At 27.9% G+C, this 24,746-nt stretch overlaps 3 protein-coding genes across 6 annotated transcripts; 1 reads left to right on the top strand and 2 right to left on the bottom strand.

The window, feature by feature from the left end:
* Positions 1 to 668: 668 nt before the first annotated feature.
* On the bottom strand, positions 669 to 5,840 carry LOC103578302 (PWWP domain-containing protein 2A). Its single transcript, XM_053742358.1, has 5 exons — positions 5,335 to 5,840; positions 4,975 to 5,243; positions 3,174 to 4,749; positions 2,652 to 2,786; positions 669 to 2,565 (listed from the first exon to the last, which is right to left on the bottom strand). The coding sequence occupies exons 2-5, from the start codon at positions 5,133 to 5,135 to the stop codon at positions 2,422 to 2,424; spliced, it is 2,016 nt and encodes a 671-aa protein (XP_053598333.1). The 5' UTR covers positions 5,136 to 5,243; positions 5,335 to 5,840; the 3' UTR covers positions 669 to 2,421.
* A 4,505-nt stretch (positions 5,841 to 10,345) lies between these two features.
* LOC103578300 (inhibitor of growth protein 3) lies at positions 10,346 to 14,116 on the top strand. Its single transcript, XM_008559321.3, has 6 exons — positions 10,346 to 10,827; positions 11,172 to 11,243; positions 11,343 to 11,702; positions 11,773 to 12,190; positions 12,260 to 12,461; positions 13,896 to 14,116. Exons 1-6 carry the CDS (start codon positions 10,800 to 10,802, stop codon positions 14,010 to 14,012), a joined length of 1,197 nt encoding a protein of 398 aa, XP_008557543.1. The 5' UTR covers positions 10,346 to 10,799; the 3' UTR covers positions 14,013 to 14,116.
* Positions 14,117 to 14,186: 70 nt separating this feature from the next.
* On the bottom strand, positions 14,187 to 24,681 carry LOC103578298 (probable serine/threonine-protein kinase ndrD). Of its 4 annotated transcripts, none has more exons than XM_008559316.2 (10): positions 23,653 to 24,681; positions 20,366 to 20,615; positions 18,371 to 20,303; positions 18,102 to 18,287; positions 17,164 to 17,330; positions 16,035 to 16,250; positions 15,660 to 15,942; positions 15,341 to 15,578; positions 15,123 to 15,267; positions 14,187 to 14,540 (listed from the first exon to the last, which is right to left on the bottom strand). In XM_008559316.2, the coding sequence occupies exons 2-10, from the start codon at positions 20,510 to 20,512 to the stop codon at positions 14,277 to 14,279; spliced, it is 3,579 nt and encodes a 1,192-aa protein (XP_008557538.2). In that variant the 5' UTR covers positions 20,513 to 20,615; positions 23,653 to 24,681; the 3' UTR covers positions 14,187 to 14,276. The 4 variants fall into 4 exon arrangements, with proteins under 4 accessions (XP_008557538.2, XP_008557542.2, XP_008557539.2 ...); XM_008559320.2 differs by having other exon boundaries at positions 17,164 to 17,327; XM_008559317.2 differs by having other exon boundaries at positions 23,877 to 24,681.
* Between the last annotated feature and the right edge of the window lie 65 nt (positions 24,682 to 24,746).

Raw genomic sequence — 24,746 nt, 5'->3', positions numbered from 1 at the left:
AAAAATACTTCAACATTTTTTTTTGGCACTTGACATTTCAATTCTTAACTTTATGGATAAATAAACATAATTTATTATCAAAATCAATTTTGAAATAACTTATTGATTTTAATTCGTAAAGAAAATATCAAACGTGATTAAATTATATAATAAGACAAGTACGAATTTAAAAGAAACTAAATTGAAATAAAAATGCTATCCCAACAATTATAACAACAACAATAATAATAACTAAATAACAATAATAAAAGTATGGTAACACAGTACAACATTTTTATCTCGATAAAATTAAAGGAAATTTTATTTTGTAATTTAAATTTTTAGTTTTTAATTTACGATTTTATTTTGTCTTTTAAAAATAATTATTATTCTCTTTTTTTTTTTTAAAAAAAAAATTGGAGTAAAAATAAAAATTACGGAGATATTTTACAGTCGGAAATTTTTCATAAATTTGTAAGTGCTGATAGTTTTTGTGTTTAAACTAAAATTCAAACTTTTGTTTAGTTTGAATAGTTTATACTTTAAGTACTAGTAAAAACTCTTAAAAATATCTATTTATTTATTTCTTATAAACACAACTTTTAAAGTATTATTTCAACATAAATATGTACAAAAAAAAAAAAATAATAAAATAAAATAAACTTATAATTAAAAAAATAATTTAATAACAAATGCTCTTTTTCTTACAAAAAAAAGTAAAATGCTCAAACAATTAAATATAAATAAAATTTTTACGTCATCACTTTTACAAAGAGTTAAAAAATTATAATTTTTAAACGGTGACGTTTATTTTTTTTTAATAGCATGCACGCTGTAAAAATTTATGAAAAGTAGTAATATCTTTTAAATGACAAAGGATTTGTTGTACAGTGTAATTAACAAAGTATACTAAAAAAAAAAAATAATAAGGAAATTACTGATAAATTACTAAGCTCGGTTTTATACTTTCTTTTCATATTTGTTTTTTTTTTATTTATTTATTTTTTTTTTCTAGTTTGTAATTTAAGGGCTTTCTCAGACAGTGTCTTCGACTTTTTAAAAATATTAAATGACAACTGTCATAACCGTATTAAAATTTTATTAATTAAAAAAAAATTAAAACGGTGATTAAAAAAAAGACAACGTAATTGTAATCTCGCCGAGATATAGAACTTACAAAAAAAGTTACAGTTGTTATCAATTCGGAGTTAAACGAAATTTGTTGAATAAATTTTCGCCTACATAATTTTAAAATTTGAATTATAAAATTTACATTAAAAAATTTTACTAAAATTTATTTAACAATCCAAGTAGCACGCGGCTTTGTGACATCCATAAGGTAGAAGTTGTGAGGCTGTTTTTTGACCGACCAATAAGGCATTAAAATGTTGACAAATCAGAAATTAATATCTCTGAAAAAATATCTGCTCAAAAAACTTGACATAAGTGACGACAAAGAGTAAATTACTAATAAATGTCAAATAAGTCATCATCTAAATGATTTTTTATTTGAAATGACTTTTTAAGACATGAAAAAAATACAAATTTTTTCTATGACTCCTGGGACCAATATCTGTACATCTTATTTATTTAAGAAAAACTTGACTTTGAGACAGAATAAAATTAGTCTTTTCCTTTTAAAAGACATCTTTATGACAGCTTGAAGTTGTCTCTGTGCTACTCGGGAAATTTCTTGTAATTCCTAATTGATATCAACTGTAAGTAATTTTTTTTTAAATCTATATCAGCGAAATTGCAACTACGTTATCCTTTGTTTAATTCATACTTTAATTTTCTTTTAATTAATTGATGAAATTTCATACGCTTTTGACAGTTGAAAGTCATCGAAAATTTTTAATAAGTGGGAGGGCTGTCTGAGGATGCCCTTAAACAAAAGAAAACTTATAAAAAAGAAAAATCTATTGTTGATTTTGTATTAGATAAAAAAATAACTGTATCCATAATATTACAAATACATTTTTTTGTTAATATATTTCTTATGTATTATTATCACGAATATGTTTAATAGTTAAATCCATTAAATTGATAATTTTAATATTGTAAATATATAAATATAGTGTTTTTCTAGAAGAGTTATGTCAATAAATATTAAACATTACTATTATTTTAAATTTTATGGCCAGTGTCAGTATTTTGTTAAATTTCACTTTTAAATTACCAAGATGACAAATTGACACAAAATAATCTAGATAATTTATGAATTAGCCATTTAAGACAATTAATTGGTAACAACCATTAAAATTAATTAAAGTTTTAAATTTATTTACAAAACTTTAAGTTTTCAATTTTTATTTTTAAATATTACTATCGTTATTATTATATATTATATATTAAATAATAATAATGATATATTTCACACGTTATACGAGGCAGTCATCCGGCAGTGACAAAAGTATAACATACATTACTAATATTTATTTATCAAGATAAAACGTTTACCTCACGTGCCGATTCACAGCCATTTAAATTTGTCGTTGATTTTGATAACATTTGACGTTGTGCTTCCGACTGTGCTTGTCGTATTGCTTCTTTATAAGGACCTCGTTTTTTTTTATTATATCTGGCCTATTAATAAATAAATAATTTAACCGTAAAATATGAACAATCTCATTTACTCAACGTAATATTCCTCAAAATATTTAAAAAAATACCTTGAAAGTTTCAAGAAAAGGACTTAGGCGATCACATGACATCAATGAACACGTGGATGATCCATACCACGCGACATGAGCTTGTGCATTGCTAGAAGTCCCATCTTCATTACATGAAACTGATATACTTAAAACCTAAAATTAATTTAATAATGTATGTACTTAACTTTTAATCAAATAAAATTAATACATTTTTTTTATGATACCAGCATCGAAACTTAGAGTTTCAGTGTTTCTACAGCCATTTGAAAGAAACTAATTTTAATTCAATACCGCAAATAGTATTTATAGTTTCTGCTTAATTATAAATTGTTTATTAGTCTTAAATTAACTTGTTTCTGACTGACTGCTGACACTGAAACTTTAAGTTGCAATGCAGGTAATCATGAAAAATCTTGTGTGTAACTCAGGATGAAACACGATTTCAAACTGCGGGTGATGTCAGTCAACTTTGCCCTGGTCTGAAATCGTTTTGTTTCATCCCTTGTCACACAATGTACTATACTAATAAAATTAACATACTTTGCCAGGCCACCAAGGAAACCCATGAATTTTACCCCAAACAATATCACCGACATCCATACGTCTACCAGTAGCAGTAAGATAATGTGCTACTGGAGTTGTGGTAAATCTAAAAGACAATTGTGAAGCTGATCTATACTCAGTGGGATTATTACTAGCGTCAGCTGGTAACTGCCTTCCAGCTTCTTGATCCTGCTCCATCTCGCTCAATTCTTCACTACTTGTACCAGGGCTCTTGCAACCAGAAGATGAATTACTGACTGGATAATTGCAGCGTGTGTAAGCATTTGCATTTAATCGTCTCAAAGATATACAAAGCTTCTGTTTCAAACATTGCTCTTTTATCGCAGTATAAGATTCGCGGTCAGCGAAATTGAAATCCGCCCGATCATTTTCTGATGACTCATTCAAAGGATTGAGTAAACTTATGTCGTTCTCTCCTTTCTGTTCAATCGATTCCGAACCCTGCGCCTTTTGTTTGCGTTCTTCTTTAGTTTTTTTCTCGTGCTTATCTTTGTGCTTACGCCGATGATACATCAACGGAGGTGACGAATTAAATGTAGAGTTATATCTCGGCGAAGTGCTGAGCGGTGATCTTCCAGGTGACACACCACCAGCAAGTATTTTTCTGCGCGCTTCTTTTTTAGCTTTTTTAAGCGCGCGTTTAGCTGCTTTGGCACAAGCTAAATCTTTACCATTAGTCTTCTGTAAATCGATCTGCTCTCCGATTAAATTATTTATTTTATTTTGCTTCAACAAAATATCAGCGTCAGTTAAATTTTCCGTTTGCTTATCAGCTTCAATATCTAAACCCGAGCAAATTTTAGCCTTGGCCGGTATTTTTAAAACCGTTCCTTCACCCTGACTGCCAAAAGATATTTTGATAATCGGTGTAGTCCTAGGAGATTTAATAATATCCTCAAAAATATTTTCATCCCAAAGATCTTCCATCGAACCAACAGATCGTTTTTTTCTCGGTATCCTTCCAACTTTAGCTTTAACTGTTGAGTCTGCAGTAACATCTTTTTTATCCAAAGCCTCTTTAGCAATTTCAGTCTCCTGCAGCACAGAATTATCTGCAATAGCCACTGTCTCTCCCTCTACTTTAACCTGATTCGTCAACGAATCACTGGTTTGATTCTGTTTAGCTGAAATTTCATCAATCACAGGATCTGTATTTTCATTTAATTTACACAGAGCTGGAGATGGCAACTTCACCATTGAAGTTTCCGTGCTTTGTTCTTCTAGCTGACGACGTTTACGACATACCGTAGTATCTTCTTTAGACATATCCCGAAACTTTCGTTTCTTGCCCGCATCAACATTTTCATTCTTTTCATTACAAATAGACTGACACTTATTACAAAGAACTTGTCTGGGACGTAATCTTACCGTTGGCCTCGCGCTTTTGTACTTTTGTCTCGAAGTATTGATATGCCGTTCTATCGATTTTTCTGTTTTTGAATTAACAACCGGTCGTTTGTCTTGAAAATACGTGAAACGTGTCGCCAATGTCATTAATTTATCAGCATCTGGATCAACAGTTTCAGGTGGATTTATTCCACATGGTAATCCTCTGAAATAAATTTAATTTACAAAATTAGTCATATACTTTTTTTTTTTTTTTTTTTTTTTTTTTTGATAACGTTTTTTATCTTTTGTCTATCGGATACGTCATTACGATTATAAATCGTGAACAAAGAAATCTACGTGGTAATTATATCTACTAATTGCTTTGTCTAGTCACCTAAAAAATTAAAAAAAAAATAACAGAACAGAAAATAAAATAAAATGAACTTACTTTTTGGAAATATCAAGCAATGCACCTTGAAAGGATTTTAAACCATCCGTAAAACTCACAACAATAATATCAGGCAGAGCAGATTCAACAATGACATTTATTTTATCACCTCGAGCTATTGTCAATCTTGATGATACAGACAATAACTCCTGGCCTGCCATATTGGAATAGTCAACAATACATTTGCTTCAATACTTTAGCTTACTTGTAATTTATTTTAAATTCGTAAAATATAGTTTCGTATATTTATTTCGTTATAAAATATTACACTAAAATATATAAATAAATTAAAAGATATGATTATTATGAGATCTTGATGTAATGATAAGTTGTAAAGGAATATACAATGTGCTTATATACATTAAACTTTAAGTATTACAACATCCAGACAATGAAAATGAGTTGATAAAAAGTCTATCACAGAAAGTAATTGTTATTTTTTTTTTTTTTCATTATTTTATTTTTTAAATTATTTGAATTCAATTCACGTGGTTAATAATTTTATTTATAAATAAAAAAACACTGAGGTTAGGTGTTTGAATATATTAAAATAAAAAAATATATATATTATATATACACATTGATGAATCCACATTCACACACTGATACAAGAACAAGGAAAGAGCAAGAGCAAGAGTCTGTGTACAAGCTGTATGTACAAGTACAAGTACATGACATAGACATGGCCAATCGCCAATGTAGACGCAGAACCGTGTAATGAAAATCTCCCACTCTTTGTTGGTGTGCTTGTGGTATCCGATTATGTGATGGTGTCCAATGGTGGTCAAGGAACCACCTAGGATTACTTTAGCTCGAGCTAAATTACAAACTAGATAAAAACCTGGCGCCCTCTTCTATTTTACATCTAGAAAACTTAAATTTTCAATATGTAATGAGTAAATCAAAAAAAAATTTATCCACTATTGCAGGAATAATTTTATTTTTACTTTAGTAATTGTTTATTAACTCATTTTCACGATTTACAATTTAATTTGAATAGGGTAGAGGAATGAGTTTGAATGTATCAAATATAAGACAATTTTTTAATTTTATATAAATTAATTAATTAATTAAAATAAAGAAATTCAAAAAAATGCGCGTACTGATTTTTCACTGATCTAAATACGCATTTTCAAATTTTAATTCCACTGACATTTTATTTATTTATTCAAAAAATTCACACTTGTTAGTTACATTCACACTCATTAGAGGTAGCGTTTTTTGGCCACTTTTGGACACGAATAATTTAAATACAATAATGCATGAATGTCACAAACATGAGAAAATTTATGAATTTTAAATAAATAAAAATGAGATTTTAAAAAATGCGCGTGCTAATTGTTCATCGATCTAAATACACATTTTTTTAATTTTTATTCTATTTACATTTTATTTATTCATTCAAAAATTAAAAATCTCCACTTATCAGTTACATTCACACTCATTTACTCGCCCCAAAAAAAATTTTTACTTGCCTTGAGAAAATTTTTGCATTATCAATTGAAAACAAAAGTTTTTTTGAGGCGCAAGAAGTTTTTTCAAGTCCTAAGGAAATTTTTGTTTTCATTTCATAATACGAAATTTTTCTTACACCAAGAAATTCTTTTTTCCTGTGCAATGACATAATTTTTTATGTGTTCAAAAATACTTTTATCACACTGCAAAAATGGAAATTTTATTTTATACTTTTTCATTAATTAAAACTGAGTATTGTATGTCCAAAAATGGAGCAGTGGCCACAAATGCTACTTCTACTCTAATTGTATATCGAGTTATCAATTATTAATTTTTCAAATTCTATAACTATAAAATTTATTATGAGTAAAATTAGGAAGCTTATAGTTTAAAATTTTGATTTTATGGATCATGACTATAAAGTTTTTGGAATATCAATAAACAAAGAATATTTATTACTAAGTATTTAATGCGACAGTGTACTTTTTTGTACACAAATCTCGTATTGATATGAACATAGGAGACTTTTAAATAGATAATATTTAAATATATTCAAAACAATCAGTTATTTTTAATTAGTCGATAAATTTTACCTGCATAATTAATTTATGGTACTGAAAGTAGCAGATATTTGACAATTTTAATATATTTAAAAACCAGTTTCCTACGAGTATTTTCAATGCCTGCTACTTTTAATATCAATAATTTATATGTACTGACTATATATTTACTTACGTTATTTTTTTGCCAACTATAATCCAAGTAAAAAATAAATTAGATTAAACACAGTAAGTTAACTCTTAATGATTTATATATTTATACTATTTAATTTTTAGGTAATTAATGAAATTTATTAATATAAATAATATATACTTTTATAAGAATGTTAAACAATTATTTAAAGCTTGATGTCACTTTTATGTTAATTCTGCACACGAGAAAATTTTGGCGATGTTCCATCTAGTGGTAATTTTAAAAAATTTTAAAACAAATATTACTTATATAAAACTAAAACTTTACAACTTTCATAAAAATAAAATAATTTATTTATATAGATGTAATTATAAATACAAAAATATAAAGATGATTATAAGTTATTTAATATTTAAAATTTTTAAATTAATTGCTAGGACGCGTTGGTATTGCAAAAGGATCTAAAGGTTCAGGACAATATCCAATTCTTTCTTGAATATCACTTTGAGTAGGTTTTTTATTCCAATTGAATGCTGGTTTCTCAGTAGCTTTTTTAGCTTCACGTTCTTTTCGGATCACTTCGTACTCTTGGAGATCATCTAGTCGCAATTCAATACGTGTTGGACTACGGCGCATCATTTTGTATCCTTTAATTTTAAAAATACTTAACTATAATAAATAATAAAGACATATCCTATATTATTTCAAAATGCTGTGCAATTGAACAAATAATTAAAAATAAATTAAAAGCAAAAATATGTATGTCACATATATGTGAAAATAAATTTTAGATTAAAAGTTTGGATATTAATTAATTAAATAAATGTATCCATACATAATTAATGTACTTTTTTTTAAAAATATATATATTACTAGAGCAAAGTATCTGATTGCTAGCCTCTTTATCTATTTTATCAACATAATCATTTCACGACAGATAATTACTAATTATCTTACTGACTGGTGGATTTCTTGTCAAACCAGTTATTTTACATTTATTAGATTAATAATTTAATAGAAAATCAAGGGCAGACTTTAGAAAGCAAATAAAATCCTTCATCGACAGTTAGAAAAGTGATATGACTGAAGCAGACCTTGAATGGCTGATGAACCAGACACAGGCGAGACGGTAATAGAAATTTACCAGTTATCAGAACTTTTGAAAAACTTGTGAAAAAAAAATACAAAGACGAAGAAGAATGACCTAGATTTAATCTGAAGCCCTTACTGTCAAAAATTTTTTTCGAAATTTAAAGCCAATTACTTAAATTTATTGACAAGTTCAAATCAGTAAGAAATATAAAATATAAATATGATTCTAAATTAAATTATTTATATACTTGACTTATATTTTAAATTTCTAAATTGTCAGTGTCATAAAAATTATGATCACAATGTATTTTATTTTATTTCATTTAAATAATTTTTTTTTTATTGCCCGGAAGTCAATTAATTTTAAGTAATATTTATTTTAAGGCTTTTTCATGTACATATATTTATTTTTTAAATACGAGAAATTTCATAGCAAGACTTTAATAAACTCATGATTATCAAAAACTAATTAAGGTTTTTTGAAAAAAAGTTTGTATGGTATTTTTATTATTTTTGAAATTTAAATCGATTTCAATATCTTTATTAAACAGAGAATATATATTTTTACATAGTCAAATTGTATTTTCAATAAAGATTATGTTTTAATTCTTTTGAGTTGATAAACAAATCGATTTTTATATAAAATTAATAAATTTTATTTTATTTTTATGACAATTATCCTTGAAAAAAGAACCAAATTTTGAAAAGTGTAAACAATAAAAATATTAAATGAACTTTAATTGATTTACACAATTTTTAAAATTTTTTGAATGTAGTTTTAAATACCTTAGTAGCACATTTGGCTTTGTGACATCTATAATATATAAGTTAAGACTGTTTTTTAACCTACCCTGATTAAGAAATATGAATTGTATATCTATCAATTCAACTGTATATGAATATATCGATTCAAATTGTTTAAAATCATTTCATATTGTTTTTAATTATTCCAAATCATTTTTTTTTAACAGGGTATCGATAAGACGCCAAAATGTTGACAACAATCAGAAATTTATTTCACCGAAAAAATATCTGCTTAAAAGACTTGACACGAGTGACATCAAAAAGTAAATTACAAACTATTGTCAAATAAATCATCTAAACGATTTTTTAATTGGAATGACTTTTCTTAAATGAAAAAAGATGACAAGTTCTTATGGCTCCTAAGACCAACATCTGTATGTCATATTTATATAAAAAAAAATATTTATATTTGTATTTATATTCAAAAATATTTTGAGACAAAAAAAAATTTGTCTGGTCCTTTTAAAAGATATCTTAGTTGGCTATGTGCTATTCGGGTAGTCACATCGTATTTTTACTAAAAATTATATTTTAGTTTTTTTAATTATGGGAACAAAACAATATTCATACAAAATTAATAAAGTATATTAAATTTCCACGATAGTTATCCTTAAAAATCGAACAAAATTTTAAAAAGTAAACAATAAAAATTTCAAATGAACTTTAATTGATTTACACGAGTAAGAATGTAGCAGACATCGGACAAATTTAAAACTATAAATAGAGTAAATAATAAGAAAAAATAATAACTATAAAAAATGCACTTATTATTTTCAAAGTTTTTTTAATGCGCATTTTTTGTTTTAATTTTATAATCTCAATTATTTACTCTATTTATTAATAATTTTAAATTTGTCTGTCTGCTACACTCATGAGTATAAATGTAACAGACATAAGACAATTTTTAAATTAGATATAAAAAAATTAATCAATTAAATTGATGAAATAAAAAAAATAGCATCTACTGATTTTAGAATTTTCCGAAAGCCCATTTTTTAATTTTTTTGGAAAAAAAAGTTTTATTTTATTATTTTAAAGTTTTAAAAATTGTCAGATGTCTACTAACTTTGCTGTCATGCAACATTCACACTCATTGATTTACACTAATAACTAACAAATAAATATGAGTGTGAATAAAACAGACATCACCCAAATTTAAAATTATAAATTTCAAAATTTTTTAAATGCGCATTTTTTAAAAATTTCATTTCATTAATTATTTACTCTATTTATTAATTATTTTAAATTTGTCTCTTCTGCTACATTCACACTCATAAATAAATATAAAATTTTAAAAATAATATCAGCAAAAGTAACCTTACCTCGTTTTTTAAAGAGCAATTAATGTTTACAGATAATATTAATTATTGATAATAATTAAATGAAATACAACCAAAAATTAGTTAATTAATTGATTGATTAGTTGAAGACGTAATTTCAAAACACATTGGAAAAACGCTGATGATCCAGTTTATATTTATATTCAAATACGTATACCTCTATGAACATATATATAAACATATGGTGCGTATATATGTGTGATTTGAGTACCGAGTATGAGTATTAAAAAACTTTATATGAATCAACTATAGCAAGACCATACTATTGTTAATAAAAAAAGAAAAAAATATTTGAACCAATCACGTGCATCTGACAGCCACTTGATGCCCGCACTTTGTCACTCCAAAATTTCTAAATAAAAAGGAAATACATTTATCGTGCAGCACAACTTAACCTAGACATTAATTTGAAGTAAAATTTGAATAAACACTTATTTTAAAATGCTTTACCTAGAAGATTATGTTGAAAGTAAGAAACAATAATTAATTACATATTTTAATTATAAAACTCAACTGAAAATTTATAAAACAATTAATTTATTCTTATAAGTTGATAAATTTTTTTAGAAGTTAGGTTATAGATTCATCAACTTGTTCCATCAATTATTTGGCAATTATTTTTTAAATAATTATCTATTGTTTGTATTGTTGATGATAATAATTATTTATTTATATTTACTTGAGGTTGAATTATCAACAATTATAAATTTCATTATTTTTATGTAAAGAATTTGAATAAAAAAAATGACAAGGGCTTGGAGTTGGAGCTGGTTTATAATTGATGGTTTTATTTAAATTATCTATTTGTTTTAGTGATTGAGCATTTGCCTCAAGAATTGAGAGATCGATTTACAGAAATGCGTGAAATGGATTTAGGTGTTCAAAGTACGTTTATTTATTTACTTTTTTTAATGTTAGTTACTGATTGATAGAATTTCTGATAAAATAAAATGTATTTTGTTTTATTGACGGATAAATTGACAGATTCAATGGACAGTTTGGAGAAAAAAGTTAAAACGTTTTTTTCAAATGCCAAAAAAATGAAACCCAATGAAAAAGAAGCAGAGTATGAAGCAATAAGAAAAGAATATTATAAAACACTTGAAGATGCGGATGAAAAAGTTAATTTAGCGAATTCAATGTATGATTTAGTTGATAGATATCTGAGGAGATTAGACCAAGAGTTGCATAAATTTAAAATGGAACTTGAAGCTGACAATAAAGGAGTGACAGAGATATTAGAAAAAAGATCACTGGAATTGGATCAACCGCCGACAAATAGTAGTCAGAAAGAAAATCGTTACAGTTTTACGTCAAGCAGATCAAGAGAGTATCATAGTCATTGTAGGAAATTTCATAACATTAAATAATTTAATTTAACTTGAACAGTTTGTTGATAAAACTTTAATTTTAGCACGATCTGAAAAACGCCGAGATTCAAATGCATCAACGGCATCAGTAGAAAAGCGTTTAGCTGCTGAAAAATTAACTTCAAGTATATCAGAACCACGTCCAACATCAGCAAACTCAGGGACATTAATAGCGGCTGCTAATTTACCTACTCCAACCGCAAATGTTAATCCAGTTACTAATGTGAGCTACAATTTGGGTCACATTGGTGCTGGAGGTAATGCTATCGCAGCTGCGGCATCTCAAGCGATTGCTGCGACCCAGCAAATGCAGCAAGGAAGACGCACTGCCAGTCTCAAAGCCAGTTACGAAGCAATTAATACAGGTGGTGGTGTCCATGCTGCTGAATTTAGCAAAGAACTTGCTGGCGCAGCGCAAACTGCCATCGCGGCAATACAAGAGACCACCAAAAAACACAAAAAGTTAATACCGATAATCCGAATTTGTAAATTATTTTATTTATAATATTAATTTAATTTTTAATTGACTAGAAAAGTGACGACAGTCGCAAGCTCAAGTGTTATTGGAGCAGCTGTGCAGCCAGTAGTGTCTCCATCAGTTGTAACAACTCCAGTAGCTACTGCTATTACTGATCCTGATAATCCTGACTGGACTTATGATCCTAACGAACCACGTTATTGTATTTGTGATCAAGTATCATATGGTGATATGGTTGCTTGTGATAATGCTGATGTAACTATCGTATTTATAGTATATTGTGTGACAAGGGATGAAACAAAACGATTTCAGACTAGAGTGAAGTTGGCTGACATCGACCGTAGTCTGAAATTTAGTTTTATCCTGAGTTACACACTAGATTTTTCATGATTACCTGCACTGAAACTTAAAGTTTCAGTGTCAGCAGCCAATCAGAAACAAGTTAATTTAAAACCAACTATTAGTGTAAGCGTAAATTGTCATTTGAAATGTATAATTAAGCAGAAACTATAAATACTATTCCTTATTCATTCTAATTTTGATAAAGCTTAATCAGTCAGAACTGTCATTTACGTAAAGAACTGGATGATCTGAAATTACTACTGAACAAATGACAATTATCAGAGTTTAAATTGTGAAAGCCAGTCAGCGGGCAGTATCATTATATTTGTTCCCAAGGGACGGAACCCAAACGTTTCTGCCCGTTGACTGAAGACTAGGGTGGTCGTTAAAAATTACATTTTCACAGACGCCCCATAAAAAGCTTCTTTTCAGTAAAAAAAATAAGTGAGAAATTTGGTTTTTTCTTTTTAAGTAAAAAGAACACGTGCTTTAGAACGATCAAAGTTTATTTTTTTATACAATCGCGGTTTTTTTTTAAATATCTCATAAAACATGCAGATTAAAGAAAAAAATCATAGAAACAATTTTGTAGGAAATTAAATTCTTGACAAAAAAGGTCATATTCTTTTTTTTTATAACATGTGTATTTATGAAGATATTTTAAAAATACTTTTTTAGATCTTATCAATTGAGCATTTTAAGGATTACGAATGTTAAAGATAACGTTTTTTGGAAAAACTTTTTTTTTTTAAATATAGACAACTTCGTAACTCGTAACATATCAATCATTAATGTTTCTAATAGTTTCTATATACTTAGAAAAAAGTTATTTTCAACATTTGTAATCCTTAAAACGCTCAATCATAAGATCTAAAAAAAGATTTTTTAAAATATCTTCATAAATACACATTTTATAATAAAAAATGACTATGACTTTTTTCGTCAAGAATTTAATTTCCTACAAAATTGTTCCTATGATTTTTTTCTTTAATCTGCATATTTCATGAGATATTTAAAAAAAACCGTGATCGTATCGAGAAATGAACTTTGATCGTCCTGAAGCACGTGTTCTTTTTTACTTTAGAAGAAAAAACCATAATCCCCAAGTATTTTTCACTAAAAAGAAGCTTTTTATGGGGTGTCTGAGAAAATTTAATTTTTAACGACCACCCTACTGAATACATTCACAATTTACTCAGTTGCTAATATTAATTCGCGGCATCGGACTGAAATTATCTTGTTTCGACTGGCTGGGGGGACACTGAAACTTCAAGTTTCCATGCTGGTATCATGAAAAATTATATTATTATTAATTATTACTATCAATAATTATTATACTTTTATTAGTGTCCACGCGAATGGTTTCATTACCCATGTGTGGGTATTACAGCATCACCAAAAGGAAAATGGTATTGTCCGCAGTGTACGTCGTCAATGAAAAGACGTGGAGGCCGGAAAACTTAATTTATTTTAAAATAAAATAAATATTGCAAATAATTAATTATTAAACACAACAATTTAAGTAATTGATAATCGATAAAAATAACCGGGTCTTGTATTATATAATTATAAATCAGTCGTTTATTTCATATAAAATGATTTAAATATATTTAAAAAAAATTAATAAATTAACAAATAACAATAATACAATTTTAATAACAATAATTTTAATTGAGCATAATTTAGTTATAGACTTTTCTTTTTTAATTTAAAAAGCTGCCTTTTTTTCTACATTTTACTGTGACTATCATCGGATCTTTGTTCGTCGAGTAGCACAGAAGCTTCGCACATTATTTTTCCAGTTGTATGAATTAAAAACGCTAGTTGGTACTCATCAGCAACTGTAAGAGGTGTGTGTTTTTTAATTAGAGCGTGAAGGACATTTGCACGCTCAAGATCAAGCCATCGTTGTAAAATTATTTCACGTTCTTTCCAAGCTCCTAAGACTGAATGAGGTGGACCCCAAAGTGAGTATTCAAGTACTGCCTTTACCTTTAAAATTAATTGTTTTTATTAATTTTTATTATTATTTATTTTATTTTTTGCACGGAGGAAAATAGAGACAAAAAATATATGAATTTTTATTATGCTGTCGACCAAACTTGAAACAGGATAATTGTCAAAAAATGATTATGCTGCACTATAATTATTATTGTGAGCCTTTAAAAATTTTTTATTTTTTACTATAATTCCCAATTTATATAAATAATATTCATTACAATTTATCAATAAATTTTGAGTGTATAGTATTTTATGATAGTAAAGTTAGCGGACATTTGACAATTTAAAAAATTTTGAAATAATAGAAAATGTTTATAAAATAAAAATTAAAAAAATGCATGTTGAGACAATTCAAAATTCAGTTCATGCATTTTTTTTAAATTTTATTATTTAATTTTTTTATATGTAATTAAAAACTTGTCTTATGTCTGCTACATTTACACTCATTAATATTTTTTGTAGTGTAGCAAAAATTTTTTGGCAACTCAATTTCCTGTTTTGAGTTTGGTCGACAGCATAATAAAAATTCGTACGTTTCTCAATACCATTTTTCTCTGTGTGCAGATAAATTACCTGGGAAAGACTGACAGCTCTCTCACGAATTAACAATTGTTTGATAATAGGAAATTTATTTATCAAATCAAGCATTTTAAGAGCTTCTAAAGCACATTGACAAAGAGAAACATATTCCTCGCCATCATTAGCATCAATATGCAAACTGTAATTACATATAATAAGTTGGATATGGTTTCTAGTTTATAAAAAAATTAATTACTTTGGTAACGGCTTACTTTTGAAGAAGATATAATCGCCATGATAATATCTTTTCCTCTTGGCAAAGCACAACGTTACTCAAACTCTTTGGAAACTCTTCAATACCCCGTGCCTGAAGATTTTTCAATGCATTCACCAATTGTAAAAGTACTAAACAAGTTTGTTGAAATAAGTTTTCGCAATTATTTTGACGTATTGAAGTGACGTAAGATGAAATAGTTGCCACTTGGATGTGCGTTAAAACGGATACGGTTACTAATTTAAAAATAAAAAACATAATTAAAATTTATTTCAGGTATCGTACAAAATCTGTAATTAGTGTAATCTGTAATGTACCATTTTCATGTGAAATATCCTCGGTATAATTGTTTAATAAATTATCCGGAAGTGAATCGATGAATTCAACCAAAGGAGCGATAAAAAATTCTCTGTAAGTCGGCAGAGAAGTGAGACCACCAGATGAAAAACACAAAATAACTTGATTACTATTCCATGTAGCTGAGCAAAAAATTCTACAGCCAATTTTTTGAATTGTATCTACATTTATATTAAATTCATTTAATTGTAGATTAGTTCTCTTGATACATGAAACTGACGATAATTGATTTTCTTGCACTAACTAATCAACCAAAGTACAAATAAAAACAAAAAATAAACAAAACAAAATAATAAAAATAATTATTTAAATATATATAATATTCAGTAACATACTTGTTGAAATAATTGAGCAAGAGATTCATGATTTGCGATAACGAGGGCATTATAATTATCCTCGAGATTGCGGTGAAAAATATTACGGCCTCGACGTTGACGAAGACACGATTCAAAATGATTTTTCCATTGTCGCTCATTGTCTTCGTTTATTTTAATATTTAAATCATTATCAATTGAATGAGAGGAGCTATTGGTATGATTGTCATCAACAGGCTACATTTAAATAAACAATAAATTCAAATAAATTTTTATTCAAATAATAATTATTTTAATTTTAGTCTAGATCTCAGAGTCTAAATATTGGAAAATAATTCTAGACTAAAATCTTTTTTTAATAGGGATGTGCGAATCGGGTTCGAATTTCGAACCGAATAATTCGGATAGTTTCCAATTATTAGAATCTTTTCGAATTATTTGAATAGTTTCGAATCTAAGCTCTATTTACCTCAGACAAAAATTTGAATTATTGGAAAAATTATAACAATTTTAAGTCATTTCACAGGAAATTTCGGAATTATTAGTTAATTTTCGAATAATTAGTTTTGTCGAATAATTTGAATCCTCATATTGTTCGAATCTTCTCGAATTATTCATAATTTTGTACCTGAAAATCGGAACGTTTTTCGCGCAACGAAAATGAAAAAATTTCATGTGATTCGACTGCTTAAAGACTGACATACTAGCACCTAAGCGAAACGTTTCAGAAATCTAGATCCAGTAGATTTTTTACTTTTCAATTTGTTATATTATTTTTTTTTTTTTCCGCGAAAAACGTTCGAATCTTTAGATACATAATTATCCAAAAATTTTTGAATTATTTGTACCTAAAATTACTCGATTCGACTTAAGAAAATTCTGATCAGCTTTCAGATATTTAATTTTTGTTTAATTAAGAGCTTACTTCTTAAAGTAATCAAAAATAATTTTTTCGTAGATTCGAGTCTAAGCTCTATTTACTTTTGACAAAAATTTGAATTATTGGAAAAACTATTACAATTTTAAGTCGTTTAGAAGAAAATTTTGGAATTATTTGTGAATTTTCGAATAATTCGATACGAATAATTCGTAAGTTCGAATTATTCGCACACCCCAACTTTTTAAATGAAATAAATAATAAAAAATATACCCGAGATAAATCAACAGAATCAATATTAATTGTGTGATAACTCGTATCATCATCATCATCATCGGATTTCTTGACTGACTGAGACTGTACACTTCGTATGCTGGAGGTTCGTTGAGGCTTAGAGGGTGCAATGCCACTCCTTACCTCACCTGCAACATCCTCCGCTGCTGCAGGACAGCATCCAAAAATGCCACAAGGAATCAAGCGCCAGGGTTAGTACACCATGACACACAAGGCATTTTTTTTTGTTTATTTAAATTAATCATATACTATATTATTAATTATTTATTATCAATCAACTCAACTACGTTGCCGCATAATTCAAAGGTGTGCCAAAGCTGTTACTTCATGCCTTAATCACTTACCCATTTGCTAGCATTCGTTCATTTAACAAATATAATTATAATTAATTTTAGTTTGTGAACTTAAAACTATAAGATTAAATAAATAGTGTGTTGTTTAGATAAATTTTATTTTCAAGCATTAATTTTTTTTTTTTATATAAAAATATTGGATTATAAAACAGTTTTATAATTTATTATTTTTTTTAAACAGTGCAGTATTGTACAAAAAAAATTAAAAAAAATAAAAAAAAAAAATGTGACAATTTTGAAGCGTGATTTTTATCAAAAATAATTGTAAGATTTTTGGAGAGACTCCTCTTCCCCTGGACAATCAGTATTGGACATTATGACGATATAATTTAATATATAAAATAAAAAAAGTTATAAATGAATGGAGAAAAAGGACTAGAAGAATAGGAAGTAATTTAAGGAAATCTTTAACATAGCTTTTTGATAAACAAAAATAATAACGTTAAAAGCATTTTTTAGCATCACATCCCGATTAACAGCTAATTATTTATAAATTTAATATATATTCCTATTGTGAAGTAAGTACTAGGCTAGATCAATTGCACTGTATTGGCCTAAACTTACCTAGATTTGCATAAATTGCATCGTTTGTCAAATTACTGTGACTTGCTGAAGCTTTCCAGTTGTCATCAAGTTTCTTGTGGTCTTTTAACGACGGAGAAGAGTTTGCTGATTTCTTCATCAGTGAATGCAAGTAATTCTTAGACGGCTGAACATTTTTAGGTGGCGACGGTGGTTTTCCTAGATGAGCTGGTCAATAAAATTCAAATATTATTAAATGATAACTAAATTTAAAAAGTATGCAGCGAAATAAATCAACTATACAAACGCACCAACAGTCTGGGAATAACGGGACTTATCAGCACAGGCGTCAGCACGACCGACGGATTGATTCGGACTATTAATTAGTTTATCATGACGCAATACTTCAACAGCCGCGCCATTGAATTCCAACGGATGAATGATTTCAGGCCTAGACTTACAATTAGCCGTGTGCTGCTCTCGTGGAGTTGAACTTGGACTTGAAGAAGTAATTTTCATACAACTCCCACTGTCATCATCAAAATTTTCCGCGAATGTATGTGAGCAAGTTGTAATATTCATTTCTTTTCTAGAAGCACCGATGCGCAATAATTTTTTAAGCGAAAATCTTGACTTGCCTTTTTTTTTGTCTTGCACAGTATTATCACCAGCCAATGACTCACGGGAGTATGAATTTAAACTGTACTCAGATAATGATACACTCTTACGAGAATTTTCATTATTTACATTTGCAGAATAAGTCTGATTATTCATTAGTTCGTCATCATCAGTACGACTGAACTTTGGACTACATGATGTAGCACGTTCGCGTTTTTCTTTTTCTCTCACAACCGGACTATCATACTTAACATTTGATATTGGATTTCTTGCAAACAATGTGCTGAGAGACTCTTCTTCAGCCATTTGATCCGGTGGTTTTGGTGCCTGTCTTCGTTGACTACCACAGCTATCATGACTTTTTCTCTTGTTTCCAATCACTTTTGTCTTAACAACAATTTCCTTAATAACTAATTTATCATCATCGCTTATTTCATTGCTCAAAGTGTTATCGTCTGATGATTCGGTACTGGCAGACTTGGGAGAGCTATCAGATTTAAAAGTAGTTTCGCCATGAAGAAATGAACTACGTGGTATTGTTGATACATGAGTCAATGAACAAGACGATTCCGACATTTCGTCATCAGCAGCTTTGCCATCCGGTGCTCCAGCATCTTCTCTACTATTTTCCATCATTAATTCTTTATTATTGTCATTAGCATCACTATTATCATTATTAATATTACTATTAACATTATTTTCATCAGCATCATTATTATCATCATCAACATTTTCTTTAGTTTTATCCTCAGCGTTCAAGGACTCAATTACAATAGATTCTCCTTCAATAGTACGCTCGCCTAAATCGGGAATGGCAATTTCCTCACTATTTACAGATTCTTTCAACATTTTATTACAATTAATCATCTCACTATGGCTTTTTAATCCTACTTGATCAAGTCCTTTATGCTTGGCGAGGTCCAACGATGCTTTTGAGTATTTAATATCAGGTTTATCACAAGCAAGCTTAGCTTCATGCTTCTTAGTCATCGATATAAAATTATTCGACTCAATAAGCGGCATGTCTACGATCTTATCAAGAATTATTTTAGGTTTTTTATCAGTACTTATGGCATTTGTAACGCTTGAATCATTTTTAATATCCGTTAAATTCCTTACAGCGACATCACGATCCAGCCAATCTCGATCAAGTTTTGATGGCCCAATAGTACTTTCAGATTTAAATGGCGTCACAGACACCAGCAATGTCCTTTTCTTACCATCGTTGTCTTTCTGAATAGTGCCGAGCATTAAATTATTTAAACCTTTGGCATCAGTCGTACTCGTAGTTGTGACCGTAGTCGCAGTTGTAGACAACGATGGAGATGAAGATGAAGAAGATGAAGATGACGGTGATGGTGAGTCTACAATATTTGCAGTCGTACGATTAAAATTCGTATTAGCACGAGTGATATTATTCAGCGCACGATCCTCCTCATTCTCTGGCACATGTTCATCAGATTTTGATTTTTCACCGGCTCTGTCATCATAATATTCTACATCAGACTCTTCATCACTATAAATATAATCCCCTCCGTAACCGATAACTTCCGTTAATGCTTCTGGAAAATCGACACTTTTTCTAGGCAATTCCGATTGTCTGCCATTACTGTCTCTCAAAATACTCTAAAAATAAATATATTTATCGTATGAATAAAACTAAATTAATCCAATTAAAATAAAATTACCTTGAAATTTGTTATTTCAGGCGAGGGAACATAAACCTTAGCACGTTCTTTTAATGCTTTATGATGATCTTCACGTGATTTAAAACAATTTGCACAAAGATCTTCTTTCCAAACATGCTGAACAAAGTATCTACATTCTTTAGACATTTTTCTTTTTCTTATTTATTTATTATCTCTCTCTTTCATTAATCTCCATTTAATCTCGACCCAATTAATTACCGCACATATTCCATTCTCATTTAATTTAAATCTAAAATTAACAAAAACCATAATTATATTTATTAAATTAAATAAATTGCTAAAACAACTGAAAACATAAAAAAACTTTCTCTCATTAGAACTGTCAACTTTACACATACTCTACATACATACATATATATGTAATGCTGTACTAGTTTTTATAAATAATTTAATTAAATTTAATAGTGTACATTAATTAGTACTGTTTAGATTATATTTATCATTATCAATTACCATTAATCATAAAAACCTACAAGGTCATTCGTTAAATTAAGGGCATTCTCAGACAGCGCCCCCCACTTTTTTTTTAATTTTCAATGACTTTCAACTGTCATAAGTGTATTGAAATTTTATTAATTAATTAAAAAAAATTAAGACATTAATTGAAAAACGGATGTAGCTGCAATTTCGCTGAGATATAGATTTAAAAAAAAATTACTCACTGATATCAATTGGGAATTAAATTAAGTTTATTTATTTATCTGACGCTTTCCGCAATTTACAAAATTTTATAATATTTATTCGCGTTATCACAGTGCGAATAACATAAAAACAAATGATCTAAAAAAGAAATAAACATGAACAGTCACACAGTTCAATTATTAGACTCAATTTTCACTCGAATTGACTTCTTGAATGTGTTTAGAGACCCACTAAAAAAGTTTAACGACTTTGAGAAGTCATTAACTAATTTAAAAATTATATTTCTAGGACCGTTTAGTATAAATGATTTATTGGAGTGTGGAATTTTTAAAAGTCAATTTTCCCTTAAATTTTTATACGGGATATTGAACTTGACATCTGACAAAATTTCTAGAGAATCGATCAAAATATTTACTGCTTCGAAAAAGAAGGCTAAATAAATTTCAGTAAAATTTTTTTAGGTCAATTTTAGAATTCAAATTTTGTAGGGTAAAATTTATTTTCCAAGTTTCGTTCAATTCTTAATTGATAACAACTATGAGTCATTTTTTTTTTAAATCTATACCTCGGCGAAATTACTACTACCTTGTCCTCTTTTTATTAAAGTTTTAATTTTTTTTTTAATTAGTTGATAAAATTTTGATACGCTTATGACAGTTGAGTCATTGGAAATTTTTAACAAGTGGGGGGTAGTGTCCGAGAATGCCTTTAATTACTCTAATAATTTTTTAAGTACATTATCCTACTAATTACCGATAAAATTAATTAGTCTACTTGCCTTCCTTAACAATATCTTCCTACTCACCAGGAGAGACTTTTTTATCGCTTGCTTATTTTACAAAGAAATTCATCGATTTGTTATCAATTATTTAAATCAACATTTGAGTTTCTACCTAATTTGTTACGTAGAAAAGATATTAGGCAAGATTATGTAAGAATACCAAAACGTAGATCAATAATATATGCACAGATAAAAATAAACTATATAAATTGAAAAACAAGTAATATAATGATAAAGTGATCAGTAAATAATAATTCTGATCACTTTATCAATAAAACGCAAATAATTATAGGATAAATATTAAAATTTATTGTCTATGCAGAAGGAATTGATATTTGAACTTTAAAAATCGTAACTTAAACATTAAAAATTTATGCCACGTGTTATAAAATTTATTGCTTGGAATGTTAAAATTCTCTATATTGACACCCAGGCTTCGGGTTACAATTTCAAACGTCTCTTTTTTTCCATGTGAAAATAAGTTTACAATTCATGGAATGCATGTGCTTGTTTTGATCATTTTTTGAATATTAATAATTAATTTTTCTTTTTATTAATAACTGTAAAACATACCCATGTACATTTCCTCCCTTTTCTAGGTAAACCTCGTAACTAAATTTTGGCATAATTAAAATTATGAGTGAAAAACATTCTTTAGTACTGCTATTGCGTAAAAGCTTTACATATTAATAATTATATCAGAGTGTTCAAGAGAATTTTGAATTTTAATATTTACGCTAACGCACGTGAAACAGAATAAATACTTTGACAGATTCCTGAAAAAATTATAAGTTTGCAGTTACGAGATTTACCCATAAAAGTGACGAATTTTAAGATTTTTGTATTTTTCAATAGTCCAGGGAGCTAAAGCTCTAGGATTAAATAAATATATCTCTATCAATCTATAATTTACAACATAATAGTAATAATTAACAATAAAATAAAATAAGTACATAGTAATCGTTAATAAATATAATTAGCAAAAAAATAAACGTTTGATCTTAAAAAAAAAAAGGCATTTCTGCCTCTCTCTTTACCTCTACAGGTCATTGAACGTTTTCCCTACTACTTACTACCTGAATGTTGAAAGGAACTGTATGAAAAGGCTCATAAACGTATTGTATGTTTTACAATATTCAACTATACAATATTGTCGCGTTTTTTTTTATTACATATGAATGTACATGCCCATGTTAATATGCATTTAAATATATAAATAAATAAAGAATAAATAATAATTAATCATAATCATAAAAACCGAACAATAAATTTATACTTTATTTATTTGAAAATATTTATATGCATATCAAATGTAATGTTATACGCATTCCAGTGTCATACATATTTATGTACATATATATTGTTATTTTCACGTGGTTTAAATTGCAGTATAATAATAATAAAATAATAAAAGTATATTTAATTACTTTCTATATTTTGTTACGCTCTCACAATTACTTTGGTAGAAAATAATTATTTATGATAATTAAAATTTATAATAAATAATAACAATATGAAAAAAGATTTATATTAAAATTATAAAACCAGTACTGTCACTATTGTATTAAGTATACATATAATGAATAATAAATCAAGTTTATTTATCTCACTATTTATTATTATTAATTTAAAAGCGTATCCGGTAATTAATATAATCGCTATTTACTCTATTAAATTACTAATGTTAAATATTTATAATCCTGCAATAAAAAATATCTTTTGATAAAAAAAAAATCTAAAATTAATCTCGATAAAAGTTAAATAAATAAACTTATATTTTGAAAAATTATCACAATAAAAATTAAATATTAAGAAAAAATATAAATATGCTTTTAATTCTTACCTATTAAATTTATTTGTATTCACAATAAAACATATTATTCAATATATGTATAATTATAATAATATAAAGAGACTATTATAAATAATCAATTATTGTTATTATTATTAATTAAAATATAAATTGAATGACTTGACTTATTAATGACACAAGTTCATTGAAGTATATTATTATTAATAATAAACGTATACTTCAATGTAAATACACAACACCAATATATAACTGACCGGATAAATATGTTATGAATGCAGTACTCCAACTGAGTCTACTGAGGAGGATCAACTGCTCGACAGTAAAGAAATAAACTGGTGGTGGAGTGTTGAGTGTAGAGTATGGAACTGGATACTGGGTACTGAGTCACACCAAGTCAGTGAATCGTTCACCGTAACACTTTTTAAGAAGCCTTGAGAGTTCTAGGTATGGTGCGGCTACGGCCTACAGCATTTCTTATGGTCCTGTCTGCCAGCTCTCAGTTCTCAACTCTCAATTCTCATATTATTGCATACATTCTCATGATATCCAACCTCTACTCCATACTCCGTAGCCCCACACAGTCAACAGATTTGCCCTTTGCTTAACTTCCGATCTTTTATTTCTTCCACCTTCCACTCCACATTCACTGTAATAATAACTGGGTACAAATACAACTATGGGTACTAAGAAGCGAAATAAAATAACAAACTCTAGCTCTCTCGAGCACTTGGTACTTAACTCAATATCTCCATCTTCATAAAGTCTCAGTCTTTACTCTCAATACTCAGTACAATATTACATTACATTAGTAAAGTTCTTTTAGGCTCTTTGTTCGTGTACTCGAGACTTAGACTTAAAACTCGGGACTCGGGCACGGCCTTTCTCATTTTCCTCTCTCTTATTCCCTCCCACCTTTTACTCTGTCTTTATTACTCTCTATACGTTATTTACGGTATATACTGAACGTACTCTCTTATTTTTTGTATTTTTTACTCTCTCACTCTTTCAAATAACTTGAAAGTCGCGCTACGGCATGTCAGAGCAAGTGCCCCGTTATACTCAAGGTCACCCAATTTGAATTAGTACATTTTCCCGCCGCGAGTTGCGCTCTTTTTTAAATTGTT

This window comes from Microplitis demolitor, chromosome 10 (genome assembly GCF_026212275.2).
Source record: "Microplitis demolitor isolate Queensland-Clemson2020A chromosome 10, iyMicDemo2.1a, whole genome shotgun sequence".
NCBI lineage: Eukaryota > Metazoa > Arthropoda > Insecta > Hymenoptera > Braconidae > Microplitis > Microplitis demolitor.
The sequence above is the reverse complement of the archived record's forward strand: the minus strand, read 5'-3'. Positions and strand labels throughout refer to the sequence as shown.